The sequence below is a fragment of the Diabrotica virgifera genome, chromosome 2, assembly GCF_917563875.1.
Source record: "Diabrotica virgifera virgifera chromosome 2, PGI_DIABVI_V3a".
Taxonomy (NCBI): Eukaryota; Metazoa; Arthropoda; class Insecta; order Coleoptera; family Chrysomelidae; genus Diabrotica; species Diabrotica virgifera.
Genome location: NC_065444.1, coordinates 69,696,853 through 69,721,491, shown reverse-complemented (window position 1 = coordinate 69,721,491; position 24,639 = coordinate 69,696,853). Strand labels below are relative to the sequence as shown.

General features: G+C 33.5%; 1 protein-coding gene across 2 annotated transcripts in view; it reads left to right on the top strand.

Annotated features, from left to right (window-relative positions):
• The window catches only part of LOC126880077 (protein aurora borealis), a 101,494-nt gene that overhangs the window by 27,669 nt on the left and 49,186 nt on the right, over positions 1–24,639 (top strand). For both annotated transcript variants that reach the window (XM_050643741.1, XM_050643742.1), the window contains exons 2-3: positions 2,593–2,882; positions 21,461–21,757. In XM_050643741.1, coding sequence (XP_050499698.1) covers positions 2,593–2,882; positions 21,461–21,757 — 587 coding nt within the window. The remainder of the gene's footprint in view (positions 1–2,592; positions 2,883–21,460; positions 21,758–24,639) is intronic.

Below are 24,639 nucleotides of genomic sequence, written 5' to 3'. Positions count from 1 at the left end.
CCCTAATATAAACATTAACATAATTATATATACAAGGTGTTCAAAAAAACATTTTTTTAATTAAAATAATTGAAACAAAAAGAAGAATGTATGTAATTTATCTAATTCAAAATACGTTTTAATGTTGTCAGAAAACAGGAAAAAAATGCTTATTTGACAAATAAATATTGTTTTTCGCTTAAATTCAGTGTTAAAGCTGCCACCCACTACCTCTTGCCAGTTTGAACATTTCGTTCAAGCTAAAATCAATGTTTATTTGTCAAATATTTTTTTTTTCTGTTTACTGATAGTAGGAAAACGCATTTTGAATTAAATAAATTACATACGTTCTTCTTTTTGTCTCAATTATTATAATTTAAAAAATATTTTTTGAACACCCTGTATAAATAATTATGTTAATGTTATGTAATAATTATGTACATTAGTGAATAGAGAATTGAATACCCTTTTAAATGAGCTATCACATGACCCCTATTCTCATTTAAAAAAATCATCGATTACGTCATCACGCCCAGATGGATGACGTCACTACTATGATATATATGCCAAAAAATCGGAAATTAAAAATAAAAATCGACCTGTTTTGGGATTTTTCTTTAAAGTTGCCGGTTTAAAAAATAATGAATTTATGCGTTACTTTATGGACGCACTGTATATCAGTGCATACTCTTTTCACATAGGTAATTCTTAAATAATCTTCTTTGAAAACAATTTCAAAATTTGGATCATTATGTAAACTGTCCTTACAATTTAAAACATCGAAAAGAAAGCTGAATATTTTGTTAGAAATGCCTTCAACTATTTTTTCTTTATGCATCATGAACTCTTCCCTACAAGAATTTAGTAAGATTTATGAACTGGTGATTCTTTTCTGAGCTCTTTCGTTATCAATATTATTGTTCTCGTTCAGTTTTCTTTTTTTTTTTAATCATTTAGAGCTGTTACTTGGTGTGAAATTTCTTCTCATGAAATTTCTCTTCTTGAAAATAAATTGAGATTTCTAGAAGGTCGTGAAGGAAAACTGCTAGATTCATTAGCCAACAATGAGAACTTCTTATTAGTCAATATGTTTGAATAATAATTTTGATTAGGACTATGAACTTTTTCAGCCTCCTGAAACTAGATATTTTTTGTTGCCATGATTTCCTTAATTTCACACTGTTTAATGTATTTTGAGCACTCTCTTAACAATGCTTGGTGCTGCTGGGAAAATACAACTATTGTTTATGACTTCTTTTGGTAAAGAAGATCCAAAGAATGTCATACAAACAAGTTGTCATGCTACTAGTTTAGCTTCATTTGTTTGTGTAATGACTCTTAAGCTTTAGTCATTTTATTTCTTTAATATTAGTACCTGGATTCTTGTGTGTGTGTGTGTGTGTGTGTGTGAAAAAATGGCTTGGATGCGAGTCCGTTAGCCACAGATTTTTATTTTGTTTTTACCTCAATTTATTAGTTTTGTTATATTTACACGTATTTCACTTAAATGATTATATTTGTTTCTTTCAAGTAGTTTATGAGTAATTTAAATATTTCCATTTTATGACAACTTAGTAGATATTCTATACTAATTGGAAAATGAACTTGTGTTTGTCGTAAATCTCTCGTTAATTTTGCATTCCAAGAAAATATGGTTTAAGGGCCGGTTGTTCGAACGCTAATCAACAATGATCACTATCAAATATTTAATTACTGTCACCAAAACTGTCAATGTCAACTTTTATTGGGTTGCTGAAAACATAATTGATTAAAATTATGAGATTAGTTAATCAATTAACATAACAATTATTAACATAATTGATTAAGTAATTTCATATTATGTTTTCAGGAACCCAAACAAAGTTGATATTGACAGTTGGTGACAGTAATTAAATATTTGATAATGATCATTGTTGATTAGCTTTCGAACAACCGGCCCTTAATCTATAATCGAAACATTATCACAAAAACAGACTGATGAATTAATTATTCCTAATTTGTGCAGATGTGCCTCATATTTCCCGTGTCGAGTTTTTAATCTGACGATAGTAGAAATATCTTGCTTTGGCAGGTTATATTTAAATATGTATTCAGGTGGCAGAGGAAGTTCTTGATGTAAAGAAAAATATAAATTTTTTGACATGCTTGTAATATTTTTCCATTCTTTTTTCCATATTTTATTTATTCTAACTTTGACGTCATTTATTGCATCTGTCGATAATATGTGAGTTAGTATCTCACCTTTTTTTATTGCATCTTTGGCCAACTCATCCACTTTTTCATTACCCAGTTTTTCATTACCTGGATTCTTAATTTTCCTAATAGATAAATTTTGCCGAATCCTTTATCATCTGAGCGAATTAAACCATGATGTTCCACTGTAAGACATACTCATAAATTAATCCTATAATATAAACACAGTATTTAACTTTGACTTTTGTCTTGCTGTATGAATGCACTGGAGACAATTAAGTAAGTTATTTTCATTAATGTCAGATTTCAATGTTTCATTCGTAGATTGACATCACCAAATGAGTGGGTCTTCCTAAACCTATAATTTTTTTGCTAAATAAAAATCAAATAAAGGTTCTAATAAATTCGTTCAAATTACAGCCCATCTGTATTTGCCACTGTATCAACCCCCAAGACTGAAGAAAAGTTTGTGTGGACTATAGACGACATTTCAAGTTTGAAACCCGCCGATATAGATGAAGCAACTATTAGCCAACACGTGTTCGAAGAAGACCCCCATATTGAATCTATGGCACAGCAAAAAATCGATGAATTCTTTAATGACAAGGTGATTGTTCCTAGCCCAATGGTCGAAGTTGTTAGAGTGCCACTAGTGACTGATAGTGCAGAAAACTTATTTAAGTTGACCGAACCTAAGGAATATTGTGATGGTTTGTGTTTTATTATTCCTTGATTAATTGAAATGTTTATTGTTATTACTACATTTAATAGGTCAGTAAATGAAGGTGAAACACGGCGATACCGTGTAATTTTCTGTGTCTCCACTGAACTGCATGAAAATTTTTGTTTAGGTTCCTCTTTGCCTCCACTTCACTTTTGGACTTGTGGTGCCGTTGGCTGCTTTTACTTGGGGGGTGAAAAAACATACGTTCAAAATAAGTCCAAAAATGGATAAACTGTCTAATTTTAAGCAACTTTTGTTCTATAAAGTTTTTCACAAAATCAATACTTATTTCCGAGTGAAAGTGTTCATTTTTCAACAAAATCACGTTTTCGAAAATAACTCAAAAGTAAGTATTTTATCGAAAAAATTCTTAAAAAAATGTAGCTTATAAAAAAATGAAAAGTTTTCACCTCCAATTTCGTTGAACTTCCATCGATTTTCATGAAAATTGGTAAGTAGTTAGAGTATACCTCAAGAAACAATAATGACATGGTGCCAACTTGCGCTTTTAGCCTGGGGGTGGATGTCACCCCTTCTTGTGGTTGAAAATTATTTTATTAAAAATAACCCCAAAAATCGATAGATGCACCAATTTTAAGCAACATTTATTATATATATCATAATGTGACGATGCAGGCTACTCAGGACCTGGCCTATTTTACCTTTAACGGAAACAAACTATTGATTTATGATGTTCGATCCTTTTCTGGTAAATTCGATTTTACCTGCTTTGCTATTGTGTAAATAACCCTTCGATTGTTATTCTAGAATAAGATGAATTCTTCCGTAATAATCTTTTTTATTCTGGAACATTGTAATAATGTATAAATAGGGGTTTTTGGAATTAGTAAGTCAGTTATCGACGTGTAATAATTATTTTATCCGAATCGAGTTGTTCGCCGTCTATTTTGAAATGTATTAGTTATCGGAATTATTATGTTTTAGTTAGTAAAATCATAAATTTGAGTTTGTAAATAAATTAGATGTGTTAGTTTGAGTTATTTGTAACTATTAAGTAAATTAAATAAGTGATGTAAATAAAATAATATGTCTTCCTTTATTTAAATTAAACTTAGTGCCTAAAATATAAATAATAAAATAGAAAAGTCAGTTTTATAACAGTGGTGTCAGAAGTGGGATATTAAAAAAAAAAGAAAATTAACATAAATTCGCGTAAATACAGTGTGGAATCTTTAAAAATAAATAAATATAAATTGTAATAAATAAAGTGTGTGGCCATGTCTTCACAGCATAAGCAGAAAATTACTGATCTGCTCGTTAAGGAGCTACGCAACGAGTTAGAAGAGAGAGACATGGACACTACTGGGAAAAAGGCTAATCTAGTCGAACGTCTAAAGAACGCTCTGCAAGATGAATGTCCAGAAACCTATTTGTTTGAAGACAAGCATGCTGCTTTGATTTCGAAAGTTTCGACGGAAATTACATCGTTAGAGAACAAAGTGTCTAGTGAAATCTCCCAAGTTTCGACAGACATTACATCGTTAGAGAACAAAGTTTCTAGTGAAATCTCCAAAGTTTCCTCGGATGTTTTGAAAGTTTCGACAGACATTAATCGCTAGAGAACAAAGTTTCGGCGGATATAACATCATTAGAACATAAAGTTTCTAGTGAGATGTTGAAAGTTTCGGGTGATATTTCATCCCTTGAAAGCAAGATGACTAACGAGATCTCTAAAGTCACTTCGGATTTTGACGACAAGATATCATCTCTAAAATCTACTTTTGAAGAAAAGATCAAAGAAATGGAAAAGAAAATGGAGGAAACGGAAAAAGTAGACAAAGGGATGGAACCCATCTTAACAGACGTTAAAGATGATGAAACCAAATACAAATTGGAGCCACGGCCGATAGTTGAAGGGAGTGTAAGTCATGCTCGTGTTAAGGTGCCAAATTTCGACGGAAAGTCATCATGGAACAACTATAAGAAACAGTTTGAAACAGTTTCAAGAGCGAACGGATGGTCTGAAAAAGACAGCTGTAAATCTGGTTATTGCTCTTCGAGGAGAGGCTTTGGATGTACTCCAGACCATAGCTGTAGAGGAGACGAATAATTTTGAACAACTTATGAAGAGACTAAACATGCGCTATGGGCACGAACATTTGGAGTATGTTTATCAGGCGCGGCTTAAAAACCGACGACAAAAGAAAGATGAAGCTCTTCAAGAATATGAGCTAGATATTGCCAGGCTAGTACGATTTGCTTATCCAACAGCTCCCGAAGACATGATGGAAATGTTGGCTGTTCAAACATTTATTGATGGTCTTCGTGATTTTGAAATGCAGAGAACACTGCGATTAGCTCCTCACAAGACGCTGGTCGATGTATTGTCCGCGGCCCTCGAGTTTGATCAGCTACGCAGGCCTCTGGTGAGTACAGTACAGTTCGAACTGTGAAAGAAGAAGAGGATGAAGACAAACTTGACCAGCTGGTAAATATGGTGAAAGGCATTACATCGAAGAAAACGAAGACCATAAATTGCTGCAGTTGTGGCGAAAATGGACACGCACGGAGTTTAAGTAAGAACGCAAATCAAGAAACTCGCCAGCAGGAAATAAGAGAACGGACAGACCCTAGGGGGGCAGCCTCGACTCAGAACTTCTCTAAAGACCATCTAATACTAATAGCTTCTTTGAAATGTCGTGAAGATAGTGTATATGTAGATGGAGAAATAAATGGTAAAAAGTATACATTGTTGGTGGATACCGGAGCGACCAGGACCATTATACGACCGTCAGTTATAAACAGCCGTAAGAAACTCTTACCAACCAGGTTGCGACTGCGGGCTGTCACAGGTGAAAATGCCAACATCCACGGAGAAATCCAGATACAATTAGGGATTGGAGCCGAAAAGTTCGTCCATACTGTCATAGTTGCAGACATCGAAAAATATGTTATATTAGGAATGGACGTAATGAATTTGCATGGATTTCAATTGGATTTTAAGAACAGGGTAATCAAAGTTGGCAACGGGAGGTATTTCTTCATCCACATGATGACAGCACTGTACTAGCAGCTATTAAAGAAGATACAGTTGTCCCTGCGAGGAGTGAAACGATCATCGTAGCGCGGCTACAGGGAATTGTAGAAGAAGGAACACCTGTTATGATGGAGCCATGGAACCACGACGAGGAGGTTGGCCGAGGAAACATAATTGGAAAGGAATTAGTTACTTCTGCGAAAGAAATTCCCGTAAGATTGACTAATGTCAATGACTACCCGGTGACTATCAAGAAGGAGACAAAAGTAGGAACTTGTGTACCCGTGACGTCCATAATCCGCCAGACGACAACATCAGATAATTCCAACGACAAGTTTGACCAAATGGTTGCAGTTGCAGGCCAGTCTCTAAACCAAGTGGAGAAAAGGAAATTAAGGGAATTTCTTCGGCAATATCGTGAGATATTCGTACCGAAAGGAGGAAAGATAGGAAGAACTACCGTTGTCAAACATAAAATTGACACTGGAAACGCTAGGTCAATTCGTCAAACAGCTCGACGACTACCACAGGCGAAGAGAGAGGAAGCTGAAAGGATTGTTCAAGAAATGAAGAAAGACGGGGTGATACAACCTTCTACGAGCCCATGGGTCTCTCCGGTGGTCCTGGTCAAGAAGAAAGATGGAACTACGAGGTTCTTTGTGGACTACCGTTTGTTGAACAACGTTACCAAGAAAGATAGTTATCCTCTGCCTCGGATCGACGACACGTTGGACACATTGGCTGGAAGTAAATTGTTTTCTACGTTGGACTTGAAGTCTGGATATTGGCAGGTAGAAATGGACTCAGTAGACAAGGAGAAGACGGCCTTCACTACAGGATCTGGATTATGGGAATTCAACGTTATGCCGTTTGGACTCTGTAATGCTCCTGCGACATTTGAGAGGCTTATGGAAAATGTGTTGGGAGGGGTATCTTGGAAAACGTGCCTGGTGTATTTAGACGACATAATCGTTTTGGGGGAGACGTTTGAAGACCACCTGAAGAATTTAGAAGACGTTTTTAATCGGCTTAAAGCTGCCCAGTTAATGTTAAACCCCAAGTAATTCCAGCTATTTCAAAGTGAAGTCAATTATTTAGGTCATATAGTCAGCAAAGAAGGAGTGGCCGTGAATAAAGGAAAAATTGATTCCGTTAAGGAATGGCCTGAACCAACTGATAAACATCAAGTGAGAAGTTTTCTGGGACTATGTACTTACTAACGGAGATTCATTAAGAAGTTTGCAGATATCGCTAAGCCATTAACGCGACTTACAGAGGAAGCAAGGGATTATTGCTGGGATGGAGACTGCCAAACGGCCTTTGAAACCTTGAAGAGGCATTTAATTACAGCGCCAATACTAGGGTATCCACTGCCAGAAGGAGAGTTCATCTTAGATACGGATGCAAGTAATGTGGGAATTGCAGGAGTGCTGTCTCAGATTCAAGGACAGGAACGAGTTCTGGGATATTTTAGTAAAGTGCTTTCAAAACCTGAACGAAATTACTGCGTCACGAGAAGAGAACTTCTAGCAGTAGTGAAATCAGTAGAACACTTCTATCAATACCTCTATGGAAGGAAGTTTCTAATCCGAACTGACCATGCCGCCCTTAAATGGTTAATGCAGTTTAAGAATCCAGAGGATCAGATAGCCAGATGGATTGAATGACTTCAAGAATATGAGCTCAAGATCGAGCATCGGGCCGGAGTTAGCCACAGGAACGCTGATTATCTATCTAGAAGGCCGTGCCCAGCAGAGTGTTCCCATTGCAACAAAACGGAGTCAAAGGAAGCAGCAGTACTAAGAACAACAGTGGTTAACGACGAGTGGACGCCTACCAAGATCAAGGAAGAACAAGAAAAAGATCCAGTTTTACAGAAGATTGGAAAATGGAAAGAAAAAAATCGTCGACCATGTTGGCAAGAATTATCAAGCCTAGGCTCAGTAGTTAAGACGTGTTGGGCACAGTGGGACTCATTTATCTTGGAAGACAGCTTGCTTAAACGAGGAATGGAAAATGATGATGGTTCAGCGATGAGAACACAGTTGGTGATTCCAAAGAGCAGAGTGGCCGAAGTACTTCGTCAGTTACACGACAGTCCATCAGGAAGGCATTTTGGTGTAAAGAAAACCCTTCAGAGAATTCGGGAACGATTTTATTGGATGAATATTTCCGACGATGTGAAGGACTGGTGTAAGAAATGTACTACCTGTGCTACAAGTAACGGACCCCACCGGAAAAGAAAGGCTCCTATGAGACAGTACAATGTTGGAAGTCCGTTTGAAAGAATAGCTTTGGATATTGCCGGGCCATTTCCAGAAAGTGAAAATGGAGGCAAATACATGTTGGTGGTAATGGATTACTTCACGAAATGGGTTGAGATCTACGCAATTCCAGACCAGAAGGCCGCCACTATTGCAGATGTGTTAATCAAAGACTGCATCAGCCGATATGGAGTGCCTCTAGAGATCCATAGTGACCAAGGAAGGAACTTTGAGAGCGATCTATTTCAGGGAATCTGTGATAAACTAGGCATGAAGAAGACAAGAACCACGGCCTATCACCCGCAATCGGATGGAATAGTGGAGCGTATGAATAAGACAGTCGGCAAGTATTTGACAAAGATGGTGTCTAATCATCAGCGAGACTGGGGCCAGTACCTTCCGTTCTTCGCAATGGCCTATAGATCTGCTATTAATGAATCAACGGGACAAACACCAGCAAAAGTCCTATTTGGACGCGAGATGCGTCTACCCTGTGATTTAGAGTTTGGATGTCGACCTGGAGAAGATGTGGCTGGTGAGGATTATGTGAACGAATTGCGAAGAAGGATGGACGATATACATGAGTTGGTCCGTTCCCATCTTCAGATCGCTAGCGACCGAATGAAGAAACGATACGATACCCAAGCCGAGAAGGGATGTTTCAAGGAGAACGACAAAGTCTGGCTTTATAATCCAAAGAAGCGAACAGGTTGTTCTCCCAAGTTGCAGCAGTTCTGGGAAGGTCCGTACCTCATTGTCAAGAAAATTAATGACGTTATCTACCGAATAAGCAAGATTCCTAGGGGAAAGCCGATGATAGTCCACCATAAACGGTTGGCGCCGTACGAGGGAGACCACGACGTAGATGAAGAAGTGAAAGTAAACCAAGTTCGAGAAATACCTGACCTCACGTTTGAGGAGTTCATGGGGGCCTATGGAGGTACCGGTAAATCGAGACTTGGTGTTACCACTGAAGAAAATCGAGATCTACTCGCACTTCCCGATGACTATTCACTGGCCCATACCATCCCGGCCAGTATCAAAGACGCACGAGGGGTGGCATCTGCCTTTCGAAGAAAGTTTGATCGAGTTGCAGAACTTCAATGCCAACTGCCAGCTCCTGGCAAAGCATTGAAACTTCAACATGCATCACGTTACCTATTCTTTCTGGTAACAAAAGACACTGCCCATGACCAACCTACCTACCAAGATGTATGGGATGCATTAATTCAATTGAGAGAGCACGTGTTGGAGTCCGACGTGCAAAAGTTAGCCATGCCAAAGTTAGAATGCCGCCAACTAGACTGGAGAGTTGTCCGCAATATGGTGAAAGAAATCTTTAAAGACACCGAAACCAAAACCACTTCTCTGTTGGCACTTTGATCTCAAGAAGTAATACCCGCAGTACGCAATTGATAATTCACCAGTGGTGGATGCGGGTTTTCCCTGTTAAAACCCGTATGTTTCTATGCGACTAGCAATGCGAGAGTGGGGCAAAAGCGACTAAGAACATTGCGCGGTCGCCATGCGCGACTACAGATTTTACTTACAATTTTTCGGCGAGTGGTTCTACTGTCAATCTTTATACTGTGACCGAGGTCCAGGTTTTAGTCTGTTGCAATCCGCATAGTTACTGGTGCGGACCGTCCGTTGCCACTTTTATACAACTGGGAGTTGTAAAAGAGGGTCAAGTTGCAGGTACCAGCATCCAGTTCGAGTCCCGGCAAGGAACCATCTTTTAAGGTGGAGGCAATGTGACGATGCAGGCTACTCACGACCTGGCCTATTTTATCTTTAACGTAAACAAACTATTGATTTATGATGTTCGATCCTTTTCTGGTAAATTCGATTTTACCTGCTTTGTTATTGTGTAAATAACCCTTCGATTGTTATTCTAGGATAAGATAAATTCTTCCGTAATAATCTTTCTTATTCTGGAACATTGTAATAATGTATAAATAGGGGTTTTTGGAATTAGTAAGTCAGTTATCGACGTGTAATAATTATTGTATCCGAATCGAGTTGTTCGCCGTCTATTTTGAAATGTATTATAGTCCAGGAACCATAGCTTTTCACCTCGCAATTTTTACAGAATGGATCGATTTGCTTGAAAATTTGAGAATAAGTAGTGGATACTCCAAGGATCAAAATCTATATAATGCCGAAAGGCGCTTTTACCATGAGGGTGGTTGCCACCCCATCTCGGGGTGGAAATTTTTTATTATAATTTTAACTGCAAAAGTTGATAAAAACATTCATTTTAAGCAAAAAATTCTATATACATTTTTTTGATAAAATTAATAGTGTTCGATTTATTCGCTATCGAAAGTGTTAGTTTTATATCGAAAAAATCAATGTTTTTCGGTATTATACTCATTTACTATTCACTCAATTTTTGCCGTAGAAAAAAAGTTTTGCAATCCAATTTCTTGGGAATTAAATAAGCTACAATTTTATATTTAAATATTTTTTCGTATCTCTGATGCTACTCTTTCTATTCTGAAGCAAAAGGCATTTTTTACCAAACTACAAAAATTCGTTATTCGCTTTTAACTACATTTTTTTAAAAACTAATCATTCTAAGCCAGTCAAACTTTTGGAATCTATGAATAATACATAAATAAAGAAGAATGAATAAGGCCGATGACTAAGAACACCGCTAACTTACATTATTATGCTTCCAATTAGATATCTCCTTTTTTTTTCAAAAAAATATATTGATTTTTTAACCGTAACTTTTTTATTTTTTATCCTAGAAAGTTTGTTAAAAAAGAATTTTGTAGGTTTTTACAGGACCTACAGGGCTATTAATATTATATCATTTTAAAATCCTCATTCGCAAAAAGAGGTGACTGAAAGGGTTGGTAAAGATGGTTTTTGCATGTTATTACAAGTTTTAATTTTCAATAGCTCACTCAATTTTTGCCGTAGAAAAAATTTTTGCAAACCAGGTTCTTGGGAATTAAATAAGCTACAATTTTATATTTAAATATTTTTTCGTATCTCTGATGCTAATTTTTCTATTCTGAAGAAATTGGCATTTTTTACCAAACTACAAAAATTCGTTATTCGCTTTTAATTCATTTTTTTTAAACTAATCATTCTAAGCCGGTCAAACCTCTGGAACCTATTAACAATACATAAATTAAGAAGACCAAATAAGGTTAATGACCAATTTTAATTAGGGTGGAGAGTAGGGGGAAGTTTACGATCAGTTTTTCGCTGAAAAAAAAAATAGGGACTGACATTCTTTTTACTATAAGTCACTTAATTTTTGAGCTAGGGACTATTTTTTTTATTTCTGGAGATAGATATTTTTAAATACTTTAAATTAGCTTGAACAAGTTATCCTCGAAAAATGCATAGTTTTCCCGTCTTTTGACTTTGAAACTACAATATTTAGCATTTTACGAAGAAGAGCTAACATATAATAAAGTATAGCTCGATTACTATTGGTTTTAAAGCAAATTATAAAAACGATTTTGTTTATTTTTTCAAAAGGTACATTTTTGTTAAGCAAACTTGTTTTGATAGAACGGAAACTTTTTGACTTATTAGCAGAAAACTGATTAAAAACAATGATTTTTTCGATTTAAACCAACACTTTCGATAGCGAATAAATCGAAAACTATTACTTTTATCAAAAAAATGTATAGAACGTTTTTTGCTTAGAATTAATGTGTTTACCAACTTTTGCTGTCAAAATAAAATAAAAAATTTCCACCCCCCGAGATGGGGTGGCAACCACCCCTATGGTAAAAGCGCCTTTCGGCCTCATATAGATTTTGATCCTTGGACTATCCACTACTTATTCTCAAATTTTCAAGCAAATCGATCCATTCTGTAAAAATTGCGAGGTTTTGTCCTATTTTAAGCTTCATTACTTGGACTATTAGTTATCGGAATTATTATGTTTCAGTTAGTAAAATCATAAATTTGAGTTTGTAAATAAATTAGATGTGTTAGTTTGAGTTATTTGTAACTATTAAGTAAATTAAATAAGTGATGTAAATAAAATAATATAAGTAAGTCTTCCTTTATTTAAATTAAACTTAGTGCCTAAAAATATAAATAATAAAATAGAAAAGTCAGTTTTATAACAATAAGTTACTGAATACGCAACATATTATAAGTTACTAAAATAAATCGATACTTTTTGAGTTATGGTAGGGGAGCCCAAGCGGGGATTTTTGCAGTTACTCGAGCGCGTCAGATTATCATATGGGGAGAAACGTGGTACCCTGCAGATGTACCTCTGCCATATATTGGCTCTCAACACAGGGGAATTCGTTTAGGGGGGCCCGAAAATAAAAATCTATCCTTAAAAATACTCGAAATTGTCAGATTAAGATAAGGTAAGTTAAGTACATGCAAAACAGTGTATATTTAAAAAATCTGACGATTTGAGCGGGGGGCGCGGGCAATTTCTACATTTTAGGACGACAAAAGTATCTCTGATAGTTTAAGTTACTACTGGTAGTAGAAAAGTTTTGTAGTTAGTATGGATTAGTAACAATAAACTACCTATAGCTGCAGCTAGCATCTTTTTTTAAAAAATAAATATAATAATAATTAAAAATATTAAATCTCTGAGGATTCTTCGTCTAAACACAAAACTTCTTCAGTAGTCAAAAATGTTGGTAGTCTTAACATACCAAGGAGAACTGAGTTGAATTTTTTTTTATTCGATTTTGGTTTTTTATACTATTTTGGTTTTCGATAAAATAATAAAAATAATAAAATAAATAAAAAATAAATTATTCGATTTTGGTTTTGGATAAAATAATAAAAATAATAAAATAAATAAATAAAAATAAATAAAAAAGTGTTTTAAACTACGCATTTATTAGATAATACAATTAAGTGTAGAATTATAAAAATAATAAAATAAATAAAAAATAAATTATTCGATTTTGGTTTTGGATAAAATAATAAAAATATTAAAATAAATAAAAAATAAATTATTCCATTTTGGTTTTGGATAAAATAATAAAAATAATAAAATAAATAAAAAATAAATTATTCGATTTTGGTTTTGGATAAAATAATAAACATAATAAAATAAATAGAAAATAAATAAATAAAAATAAATAAAAAAGTGTTTTAAACTACGCATTTATTAGATAATACAATTAAGTGTAGAATTATAAAAATGAAATTATTAAAAATATTAAATCTCTGAGGATTCTTCGTCTAAACACAAAACTTCTTCAGTAGTCAAAAATGTTGGTAGTCTTAACAAACCAAGGACAACTGAGTTGAATTTTTTTTTATTCGATTTTGGTTTTTTTCTGCGACTAGTTATAATGGGGTCAGAATATATCAACATCCAGTGAAAAATATCTTCGTTGGTTTCCTTCCTTGACGTTTTCCTAGAATGAAATTGACGAAATTTTTTGTAATCTTTATGACCTGCTTCTATAACGTCTTCGGTCAGTTGGCCCACTGGTAAGCTTAATGAGGTTATTATATCAGGTCCATGTAAAAGTAGTTTGTGGACAGTGGCGCTCATTTTATACCAACCATACAATCTAATAGCCATTTCAGCCGTATCATAACAATATTTCTTAAAAACTGTTTCATTAATGTAATGCCCACTAGACAGAGTGCTTAAGATATTGGAAAACCGCTCTATCAAATCTTTGTCTAAGCCCGTTATTTTGGATACCAAGAAAGGATTGTCAAAAAATTTTCGTGCTGTGTTCCCGTCATTGCTGTTCCCTCCTCCTTGTTTTGGTTGGTCGACAACAAGGCCCATTTCTTTATAAAAAAGATTGCTAATGTGTTGTCGTCTTTTCTTCACCTTTTCGTTGGCTTCATTGCCTCTCGCTTGCCACTCTTGGAGTTCCAATTTATAAGAAATATTTAAATATTCTAAACATCTCAAGTGTGCGTGAAGTACAGAAATACCAAATTTAAAAGTATCCACGTCACATGGTCTGGTTTTCAGGATCTCCAAGTCGTTAAGAATTTTAGGTGTGGCTTTACAAACATTGCAAGCTTGCGATGAAGACGTTTCTGTTAAAATATTTACCGTTTTTCCATCAAGCATCGTACATATCGCTATATGCTTAAATGACAATTCTTTGTTACCTAAGGTTATTTCTGTAGTGAGCAAGTTATCAATTTGAGCCTGGATACTGGTATATTCTGTTTTTGTATTTTCACTGCTTTCTTTCATTAGTTTGAAGCTAACTGGCCGGCAATATCTTGTAGACGATGGACTAGAATTTTTCCAAAAGATTTTTTTGTTATCGCCATCCCTCATAGATATTTCCAAAGATACTATGGTTGCTAAAATAATGTTTGAATCTGCGTATAGTGAATTGTTAGAAAAATTTTGTTTATAAATACTGTGCCCACCACTTCCGTCTAGGCCCCATTTATAGAAAACATCAATCACAAACCTCCTCGGAAATATTTTGCAGCAATACTTCAGATTGCACTTGTACTAGCCTTTGAATGGTTAGATTTAAAATATCTTGCAAAGGTACTGAAGCTTCTGTTTCTGTGATTTTAATATTTGATGGGTAACAACTTTTCTTAGCTTTTGTAAGTATTGGGTATGAGGGATAAATGTCTGCTCCTCTTTTCTTTGCTCCCCTTTGCATCGTTATGTAATCCTCTTTAGTAAGGCCTAAATCGACAACAAGTGCCAGAGCTTCATCGGGAGTGTATTGTTGCACTGTTGAAGTTGACTCACGCGCATATTTCATTTTTCTCAATCTTCTTGGTGTTGAAGTTGTAACTAACTTTACAACTTGCGCTGCGGTTCTTTTGCCTGATTTTATTAAGCTTGACTGTGCAGCCAAGCAAATCTCGCTTGAACTCATTTCAGAGACAAAGGGTTCAATTTGTCTTTGCTTACTGCGATCAGAGCTGCAATCGAAGAGTTTTCGTGGTCTTCCGCGTCTTCTGTTATCTGGAGGTGTCTGCTGTGACATACGTTGTATCGTCAAGTATCCATTAAGCCATACAATATTGTTCTTTTCAAAGCGGTCAAGCATGTATTTACAAGTTCGCCACTTGGATAAAAGTTTTGATACAAATAGTTTTATAGCAGTTGTTAGGGGAACACTTTCACTAACACTAAACTTTTCTACAATGTACTTTTGTAATCATTTAATGCACTGCAATGATGATAAATTGAAAAAATGATCTTTTTTTAACACAACAAATAGTTCTTTTTTACGAATTTTCTTTTCACGAGATCCAGGGTAATCACGACTACCTGCGAACAAAGAGATACTATTATTTATGGGGGACATGAGGGGAAGTGTTTCTACCTGCATTGGAATCACAAATATATGCAGATTCTTAGAAACAAAAAAAGTTAACGGTACCTACTAAACGGTACTTTTTGTATAAGCTAAAGTAAAGATTTAAATTTGAGTAAAATTCGACTACAGAACTCTCATTTATAAATTATTATTTTTACATATCTATCCTTTAATGTAATGTTTAAGCGCAATGCAACTACCTGCGAACAAAGAGATACTATTATTTATGGGGGCCATGAGGGGAAGTGTTTCTACCTGCATTGGAATCACAAATATATGCCGATTCTTAGAAACAAAAAAAGTTAACGGTACTTTTTGTATAAGCTAAAGTAAATATTTAAATTTGAGTAAAATTCGACTACAGAACTCTCATTTATAAATTATTATTTTTACATATCTATCCTTTAATGTTTAAGTGCAATAATTATATCATTTACAAGTACATACCTGACGCTTCAGCTTCCATGGTAAAAAGTTTGACACGGTCACTAGACAAAAATACAGGACAGCACCAACTACGTTGAAGATTCAAACGCAACTAAAGGTTGACTAAAGGCTGACGGGTAGTGCTGGCAGGTAGCTGACCCTCTGTTCATGCGCATGATCCCCTGATGCCCTTTTCAATAGAAACCCTTTCTTACGAATAGACTGATTATCAGAGAATAGATAAAAGTTACTTTGGCTTAGTTGTTATATTATTTGAAAATTGACTTTTGTCGTTCTAAAATGTGAAATTTGCCGTATGTGGGGCGTAAGGAAATTGGTGAGTCACAAAGTTTCACAAGAAAAAAGCGAATATTTCGCGAAATAAACGTCAGATCGAAAAACTAAAAACTGCACGTTCAATATTTTTCAAAAATCTATGAAAGATACCAAACATGACCCCTCACAGAGAGGGGTGGGGGGTAAATTTAAAATTTTAAATACAAATCCCGCAATATTTAACAAAATAAACATCACATCGAAAAACTGCAAAATACACTTATTTAATATTTTTGAAAAATATATTGAATGGTACCAAACGCGACCCCCCACGGAGGTGGGGTGGGGGGTTACTTTAAAATTTTAAATGGGAACCCTCATTTTTTATTGCAGATTTGGATTCAATTTGCAAAAAACAATTAATGGAAATGGAAAATTAAATTAAAAAATAGCAAGCGCCCGCTAAAATGGAAAATTTTACTTAACTTTTTTTGGTTTTAGGACCTAATAATCATAACCCAATAGGTCCCCAAAGCGCTCGAATGACTGCACATTTAGCATACTTTGCTCCCCTACCATTATTAAAGATCAAAAATGTTGATTTTTCGTGAAAATAAATGCATGTTTTAAAGCAGCTTTTCGTAGATAGCCCAAAAACCTTTTTACAAAAAAGTTATCATTGCCAAAATTGAAGGTAATAAAAAGTTGAATAAATTCCTTACTTGAAAAACCTTTTATAGTCGGTTCGCTAAACTCAGACACGACTGGCTAGTGATTTTAATAATTTTGCCAATTTGATAAAATTGCAAAAAAAAAGATAATTACTAAATAGTAAATAGTTAGTAATTTTGCCAATTTTGGCAAAATTGGCCAGAAACAAAAAAATTACCTACTAAAATCACTAGCCAGTTGTGTCTGAGTTTAGCGAACCGACTATAGTATTAATTCTCATTGAGATATAAGTACTTAATTAACTGAATAAATAACGGGAAAAAGATACATTTTATAAATTTTCAAAATACTAAACAATACTGTTCTGAAGCTATTTCCTTGTGGCATTTTTATAATTAACTATTTAAATGGAAAATAAGCCACAATTAAATTGAAAAAAATAATTTTTTTAACGTTTTGACGCCCAAATCGGGTGTCGTTGTCCAAATACAAAATACTACTAAATTAAACAAAAATGTTGTTGCTTAGTAAAAAATTCTTCTAATAATTTATTTAATCTGACTCATTTATATCGGCAATTCAGACATATATTATACTATATATATTATACATATATTTATAAAGTAGAAGACTTTAAAATGATATTGCCAATATTTATGAGTTGCGTTCCTGGGACGACTTTACTGATAGTTCATTGGATTACATGAAATCAACCCCAACTCAAGAATATCCGCCACAAAAAAATCATAGCATGTGATCTGTCTTTAAATGAGGTTTTTTCCTGGTTTTTCCTCGTGATTTACTATGGAATCTCTAACGCGAGAATTTTACTGTCACCGTTGCATTTGGTTGTCTTTTTAAAGACAGATCACATGCTATGATTTTTTTGTGGCGGATATTCTTGAGTTGGGGTTGATTTCATGTAATCGAATGAACTATCTTTCAGTAAAGTCGTCCCAGGAACGCAACTCATAAATATTGGCAATATCATTTTAAAGTCTTCTACTTTAAAATGTATAATATATGTCTGAATTGCCGATATAAATGAGTTAAATAAATTATTAGAAGAATTTTTTACTAAGCAACAACATTTTTGTTTAATTTAGTAGTATTTTGTATTTTGACAACGACACTTGATTTGGGCGTCGAAACGTTAATAAAATTATTTTTTTCAATTTCATTGTGGCTTATTTCCCATTTAAATAGTTAATTACTAAACAATACCTATCAAATGCGCTCGAGAAGAAGTTAACACCACCAAAAGTAAACCAGTTAGGATGAAAGTAAGAGGACCCTTTCGATTTTTTTAGGAAAAAGTGAAAAATGAAACATACGCTATTTCTACGACAATTAAAATTTATGGTAATCCCTATGATTTAATTATTTTAGCATAATGACCTCAAAAGTTTTGACCGGTTTAGAATGCATACTTTTGAAAAAAAAAAATGACAAAGTAATCAAAATTTTTCAAAGTTTCTTTTGATAATAACTATAAAAATATATATACCGATATATGTCAAAAATTATAGAGAACGAAAATTTAACTTTTTTCAACAGAGATTTTACTTTTTTTTTAATTTTCGTAGGATTAAAGATAACCGAGATAGAAACGTTTAAATTTTACTGTGACTTTACTTAACCGGGGCCTTTTAATCTTTTATCTTTAAAAAATAAGGGATTTAAAAGATTGAATTTAATACGATGTTGCAACCCTTGAAATTACCTTTCAAATGGTTTTCAGGCGAACTTGATATCACAAAAATTAACAGAGTTATTGTAAAAAAAACCAATAAGTTGTCATGACTTTTTCCCGAAAATTTCTTCATTTTTTGGTTATTTCACGTTGAAATATTCGATTTGGAATTTGACGAATAAGAACCTACTTTTCTTGAGCTACAATTCTGCTTCTACTACGTCTAGACACTTCATATATAATCGGTTTTCACTTTTTTATATAAGCTATATTATTGCAAAGAATATTTTTTTCGATAAATTACTTACTTTTTGAGTTATTTGCGAAAAGCCGTCTAAGAACGTGCTTTTTTTGGTGAAAAATAAACATATTCACTCTCAAATAACTCGAAAAGTATTGACTTAGTGAAAAACTCTATAGAACAAAGATTGTTTAAAATTGGTTAGTTTGTCTATTATTTTGAACGTAGGTATGTTTTTTCATCCCGAGAAATGTTGACTTTCACCCTCCAAGTAAAAGTAAGAAAGCCACCCTGTATTTAAGTCCAAAAGTGAAATAGAGGGTAAGAGGAATCTAAATCCAAATTTTCAAGCAAATCCGTCGTGAAGAGGAAAATGTCATTTAATGTGTACTGCACGGTTCCCGGGAAGGAGGGTTATCGTGGAAGGTCTTGTCACTGGGAATTTTTCGGCGTCTACTTATTTCTTAATGATTCTTTAGTCAAAATTCACCGAGAGCGAAATCGCAGCACGTTCTTTTTTTAACTGAGCGCGAAATGAATTTTTTCTGCACAAAGCTCTACTATTCCGTAAGTATTTTACATCGTTTGAAATTCACATTGTATTACCAATATTTCTTTCTTTCAAAAACTATCAAAAATAGTTTTGGGGACATTAATACATTAGCCAAAATTTTTTCAGATTTTTCTGACTACTCTAAGACCACTTTTTGAGGCTTTGAAAATGATTTTTTCACTATTTTTACCCTTTTAAACGCTTTTGAGATAGTGCTTTTTTCCGGGTGTAAGTATATAAATATACTTTATTCAATTTAATGATATTATTAGTATATATATAAACACAAAATACAAGCTTAAATTAGGCGCCAACTTGAAAAATATACTAATATACACTCACGGACAAAAATATTCCATATTTTGAAATTAGCGTGTGAAATAAAAAAAATTTGTGCTGCCCCCCAGTGTCATAGCTATTTCAGAATCCGATGTTTTAATGTTTCATATAAATGGTATAATCGGATTTAAATTTAATGTGGGCTATATGGTGGCCAATATAATTTTTTTTAAAATTCAATCTCATCAACGTAAGTATTCACTATTCTACCGACATTAAGACCTGCATCATGGTACACGAATTTGTTATCCAATATGGCTGGTGAATGGCAAAACATGATCTTCTAAAATGTTTTTAATGTGCATATCAGCTGTCATTCACCCAATCACCTCCACAAGTTCAGTATCTCCTTACCAACAAATACCACTCCATAGCACTGTGCCGCCACCACTAAAATTAACCCTCTTTATGAGGTTACATCTGGCATACCGGTCACCATATGGAAACAAGATTTACAAGACTTCGTCTACAGAAGAGTTGGTAAACAGTATGTCAATAATTGTAACATACAGAGCGTTAGTTTTGGTGGTGGCGACATAGTGCTACGGAGCGGTACTGCTTTGAAAGGACATACCGAACACGTGAAGGTGATTAGGCGAATGCCAACTGATATGTACATTGAAAACATTTTAGAAGATAATGTTTTGCCATTTGAAAGCCATATTGGATATGACATATTGGTGCTAATGCACTTCTTCTTGTCGCTAGTATAGTGAATACTTATCTTGATGAGATTCAATTTAAAAATTACACTGGCCAGTATATAGTCCAGATCAGATTTAAATCCGACTATAGCATTTATGTGATACTTTAAAAAATGACATTCGGAAAAAAATCCTACTCCTATGATACAGGGGGGCTAAAGATAGCAGCACAAAAAATTTCATTCCACATGCATATGCAATATTTTTGTCCGAGAATATATAAGTGGCATACGTATTTTTGCATTATAGATGTTATAGGTAGAAATTCGATAACATACATAATTATAATATATTATTTATTTATTATATAAATAAATATGCAGATATATGTTGACCGCAAAATATTTAAAAATTAGAGATATTAGATGTATAATAAATTGGCAAAGTGTTACAACATTTTTTGTACTAAAAAAGAAAACAATTTTTTTTTAATAATAATATTATTATGATATTATAATGCCTTTTAAATATGCGTTCATGGTATTTTAAACATGGTTATTGAATTTCTACCTGTAACACATGTAATGCAAAAATATGTCTCTCTTATATATTAGTTAATTTTTTATATTGGCGCATAATTTAAGCTTGTATTTTGTCTTTATAATACTAATAATATCATTAAGCTTAATAAAGGATATTTATATACTCACACCCGGAAAAAGAGCACTATCTGAAAGCGTTTAAAAGTGCCAAATAAGTGAAAAAATCATTTTCAAAGCCTCAAAAAGTGGCCTTAGAGTAGTCATAAAAATCTGAAAAAATTCAGGTTAATGTATTAATGTCCTCAAAACTACTTCAGATAGTTTTTGAAAGAAAAAATATTGATAATACAATGTGAATTTAAAACAATGTAAAATACTTACGGAATAGTAGAGTTTTGTACAGAAAAAATTCATTTCGCGCTCAGTTAAAAAAAGAACGTGCTGCGATTTCGCTCTCAGTGAATTTTGACTAAAGAATCATTAAGAAATAAGTAGACGCTGGAAAATTCCCAGTGACAAGACCTCCCACGATAACCCCCCTTCCCGGGAACCGTGACTGGCCTATAAATTGTTGTAAATTACGAATGTGCCGAGTCCTTAATAACTCTCTGATCAGCAGTTAATCTATTTTTGCAGGTGCGACACAGACTGCTCTCTCTCTACCTCCGGTGTTGCCACCACACATAGAAGAAATGCTTAAGCCATACCTTCTGCCCTCAGAAGCCCAACAAAAGACTGACGAAAACGATGTTCTTTATAAGAATCTTTTTAATTTCGACACAAATACTGGAAGTTGTACTGATAGAGAAGATTGCCACTCCATGTTATCCGGAAAAGGATTCTCTCCAGTAAATCCTCCGGTCCTCATGGATAGAAAACACTCACTGCCTTTTGAGATGCCATATTTAGCAGACTGTAGCCTGTCTCCTATAGGTATTATTTCTTCTATTCATTAATTTATACAGTATGATGCAAATAAAATTAATGTTGTTCTGAATGAATAAATTCGTTATTTCGTAAGCCGGCAATTTTAAGGAATAATCCTGAAATAGGTCGATTTTTATTATTAAATTATGATTTTCTGACATATATATCATACTAGTGACGTCATCCAATTGAGCGTGATGACGTAATCGATGATTTTTTTTAGTGAGAATAGGGGTCGTGTGATAGGTCATTTGAAAAGTTGTTCAATTCTCTATTCAGTAATACACTAAGCAGCAATATTAACGCACCACCTTAAAAATGGGACATTTTTGATGTCTCGAATTTCCTAAACCTATTGTCCGATTTGAGTGATTTTTTTAATATGTTATTGCCTTATTCTTTAATAATTTTCCTGTAATAATATTATTGCTAGACAAGTAAGTTACCATTATATACCAGATGTGCGATTCATACTGTGTTTTCTAAAAGTTCGGAACACCCTGTGAAATATTCTAGCGCTCATAAAATATTGAAATTAAAACACCATTGTAGCCATAGGCTTTCTTAACTTTTTGTTGTTTGATTCATTCGTTTATGTTCGATAATAAATAGACCAGGGCGCATCTGTAAAAATATTAGTACATTTGGACGTTGAGAGGTGACTCAAATTTTTTTGCAGAAATTGCTTGAAAATAACTCAAATAATAATATTTGAGTTATCCTCCCTCTCAAAAAGGTCCGGAACATTGTTTAAATAATCAAAATGTCAAAAAATGAAGGGAAAATTTAATTTTTTTCTTCGTTTTTTGATTATAACTTTAAAACTATTCATTTCCGAGAAAAGTTTTACTAACATAAAAGTTGCGTAATTAAATTTCCTACAATATAGAATTGGTTAAAAATTTAAAAAATAGTCACCCTTGCTGCAAAATAGCAATAATTGCGAAAAAACCATGCAAAAACAAGTATTCGCATTTTACGTTTTTAAACCATTTATTTTACACTTAGGACCTTCATATTTCACCCAGAAAAACTTTATGATACAATAAAATAAAACTGTAAATTTAATTAAGATAGGTTTAACAGATTTTGCAAAATAAATTTTGCAATCCAGCTTTCGCAAAAAAAATTCATTTTTTCAAAATGTTATAGGAATAAAAATAAAGCAAATAGCAAGTTGAATTTTTTTTGCATGTAGAAGTGAACTGTTGCAATTTGCAAAATTAAAATCGATTAACTACCACGGCGTCAGAAATTTTTTTAAATAAACATTAATTATTGGTGCTACGCGCAGGACAGCAGATAGTTTGCTCTCATTGGGCATTCCAGTGACCTTTGATAATGATTGATACATTTTAATTTTTATTACATTTCGATATAAATAAATAAATTTGTTTGTTGCAAAATAAAAACACAGACTTTATCCTTTGAAATAACACTTTTTATAGCAAAAATTTTCTTTGTTCATATATTTTAACTTGGAGAATAAAAGTTTATTATTTTTAAACATATGCAATTGTTTAAACAATATTTCACAAACAATAATAAATTTAGTTTGATTTTTGTGGAATTAAAATACATATTAAAATACAACAAAATATAGAGTAAGAAAATAATATATTGGATAAAGATTAGAAGAAATTTTGGTAGAAATTAACTTGTGTGAATCGAACACCGCTGTCCTACGCGTAGCACCAAAAATTAATGTTTTTTTAAAAAATTTCCTGACGCCGTGGTAATTAATCGATTTTACTTTTGCAAATTGCATATGAAAGGTACAGTACACTTCTATAAGCAAAAAAAAAATTCAACTTGCTATCTGCTTTATTTTCAGTCCTGCAACATTTAAAAAAAATGAATTTTTTTTGTGAAAGCTGGATTGCAAAATTTATTTTGCAAAATCTATTAAACCGATCTTAATTAAATTTATAGTGTTGTTTTACTATGTCATAAAGTTTTTCTGGGTAAAATATGAAGGTCCTAAGTTTAGCATAAATGGTTTAAAAACGTAAAATGCGAATACTTGTTTTTGTATGGTTTTTTTCGCAATTATTGCTAATTTGCAACAAGGGTGACTATTTTTAAAATTTTTAACCAATTCTATATTGTAGTAACTTTAATTACGCAACTTTTATGTTAATACAACTTTTCTCAGAAATGAACAATTTTAAAGTTATAATCAAAAAACCAATAAAAAAATCAAATTTTTCCTTCATATTTTGAAATTTTGATTATTTAAACAATGTTCCGGACCATTTTGAGTGGGAGGATAACTCAAATATTATTAGTTGAGTTATTTTCAAGCAATTTCCGCAAAAAAATTTGAGTCACCTCTCAACGTCCATCTCAAAACAGATCCGCCCTGGACTAAAAAGAGATATGTACATTTATATTACAAATGATGTTTGCTATTTGGTCTTTAACAATCTCATTCCAAATCTCGAGAGCTACTGTCTCTACTTCTTGTGTGGTTCTAGGAGATGGCAAACGCTGTCCCACAGCGTTTGGGACTACTCTACTGCCAATTATGTCCCACAAATGTTCGATTGGGTTTAGATCTGGACTATGCGGTGGCCAATTCAAAAGTCCGAAGATTTACCTGTTTTAAATATTCGGTTACAGCTCTTGCATTATCGTGCATTAGCAAAAAATTGTTACCAATATAAGGAGTCGATAGCATGGTAGCTAAGTCCTTCGCTATGTAAGGTCACTCCTTGAACATAGTGATATTGATTATAGTTACTTTCGAGTATTCGTTACAAATCGTTACTTTTGTATAAAGTAATCATTTACCGTATTCGTTACTTTGAATACTATGATTACTTTTGTATTTGAGTACCGGTAATCATACCGAGAATCGTATTTCTCAGTAGGTAGGTATTTTGTAT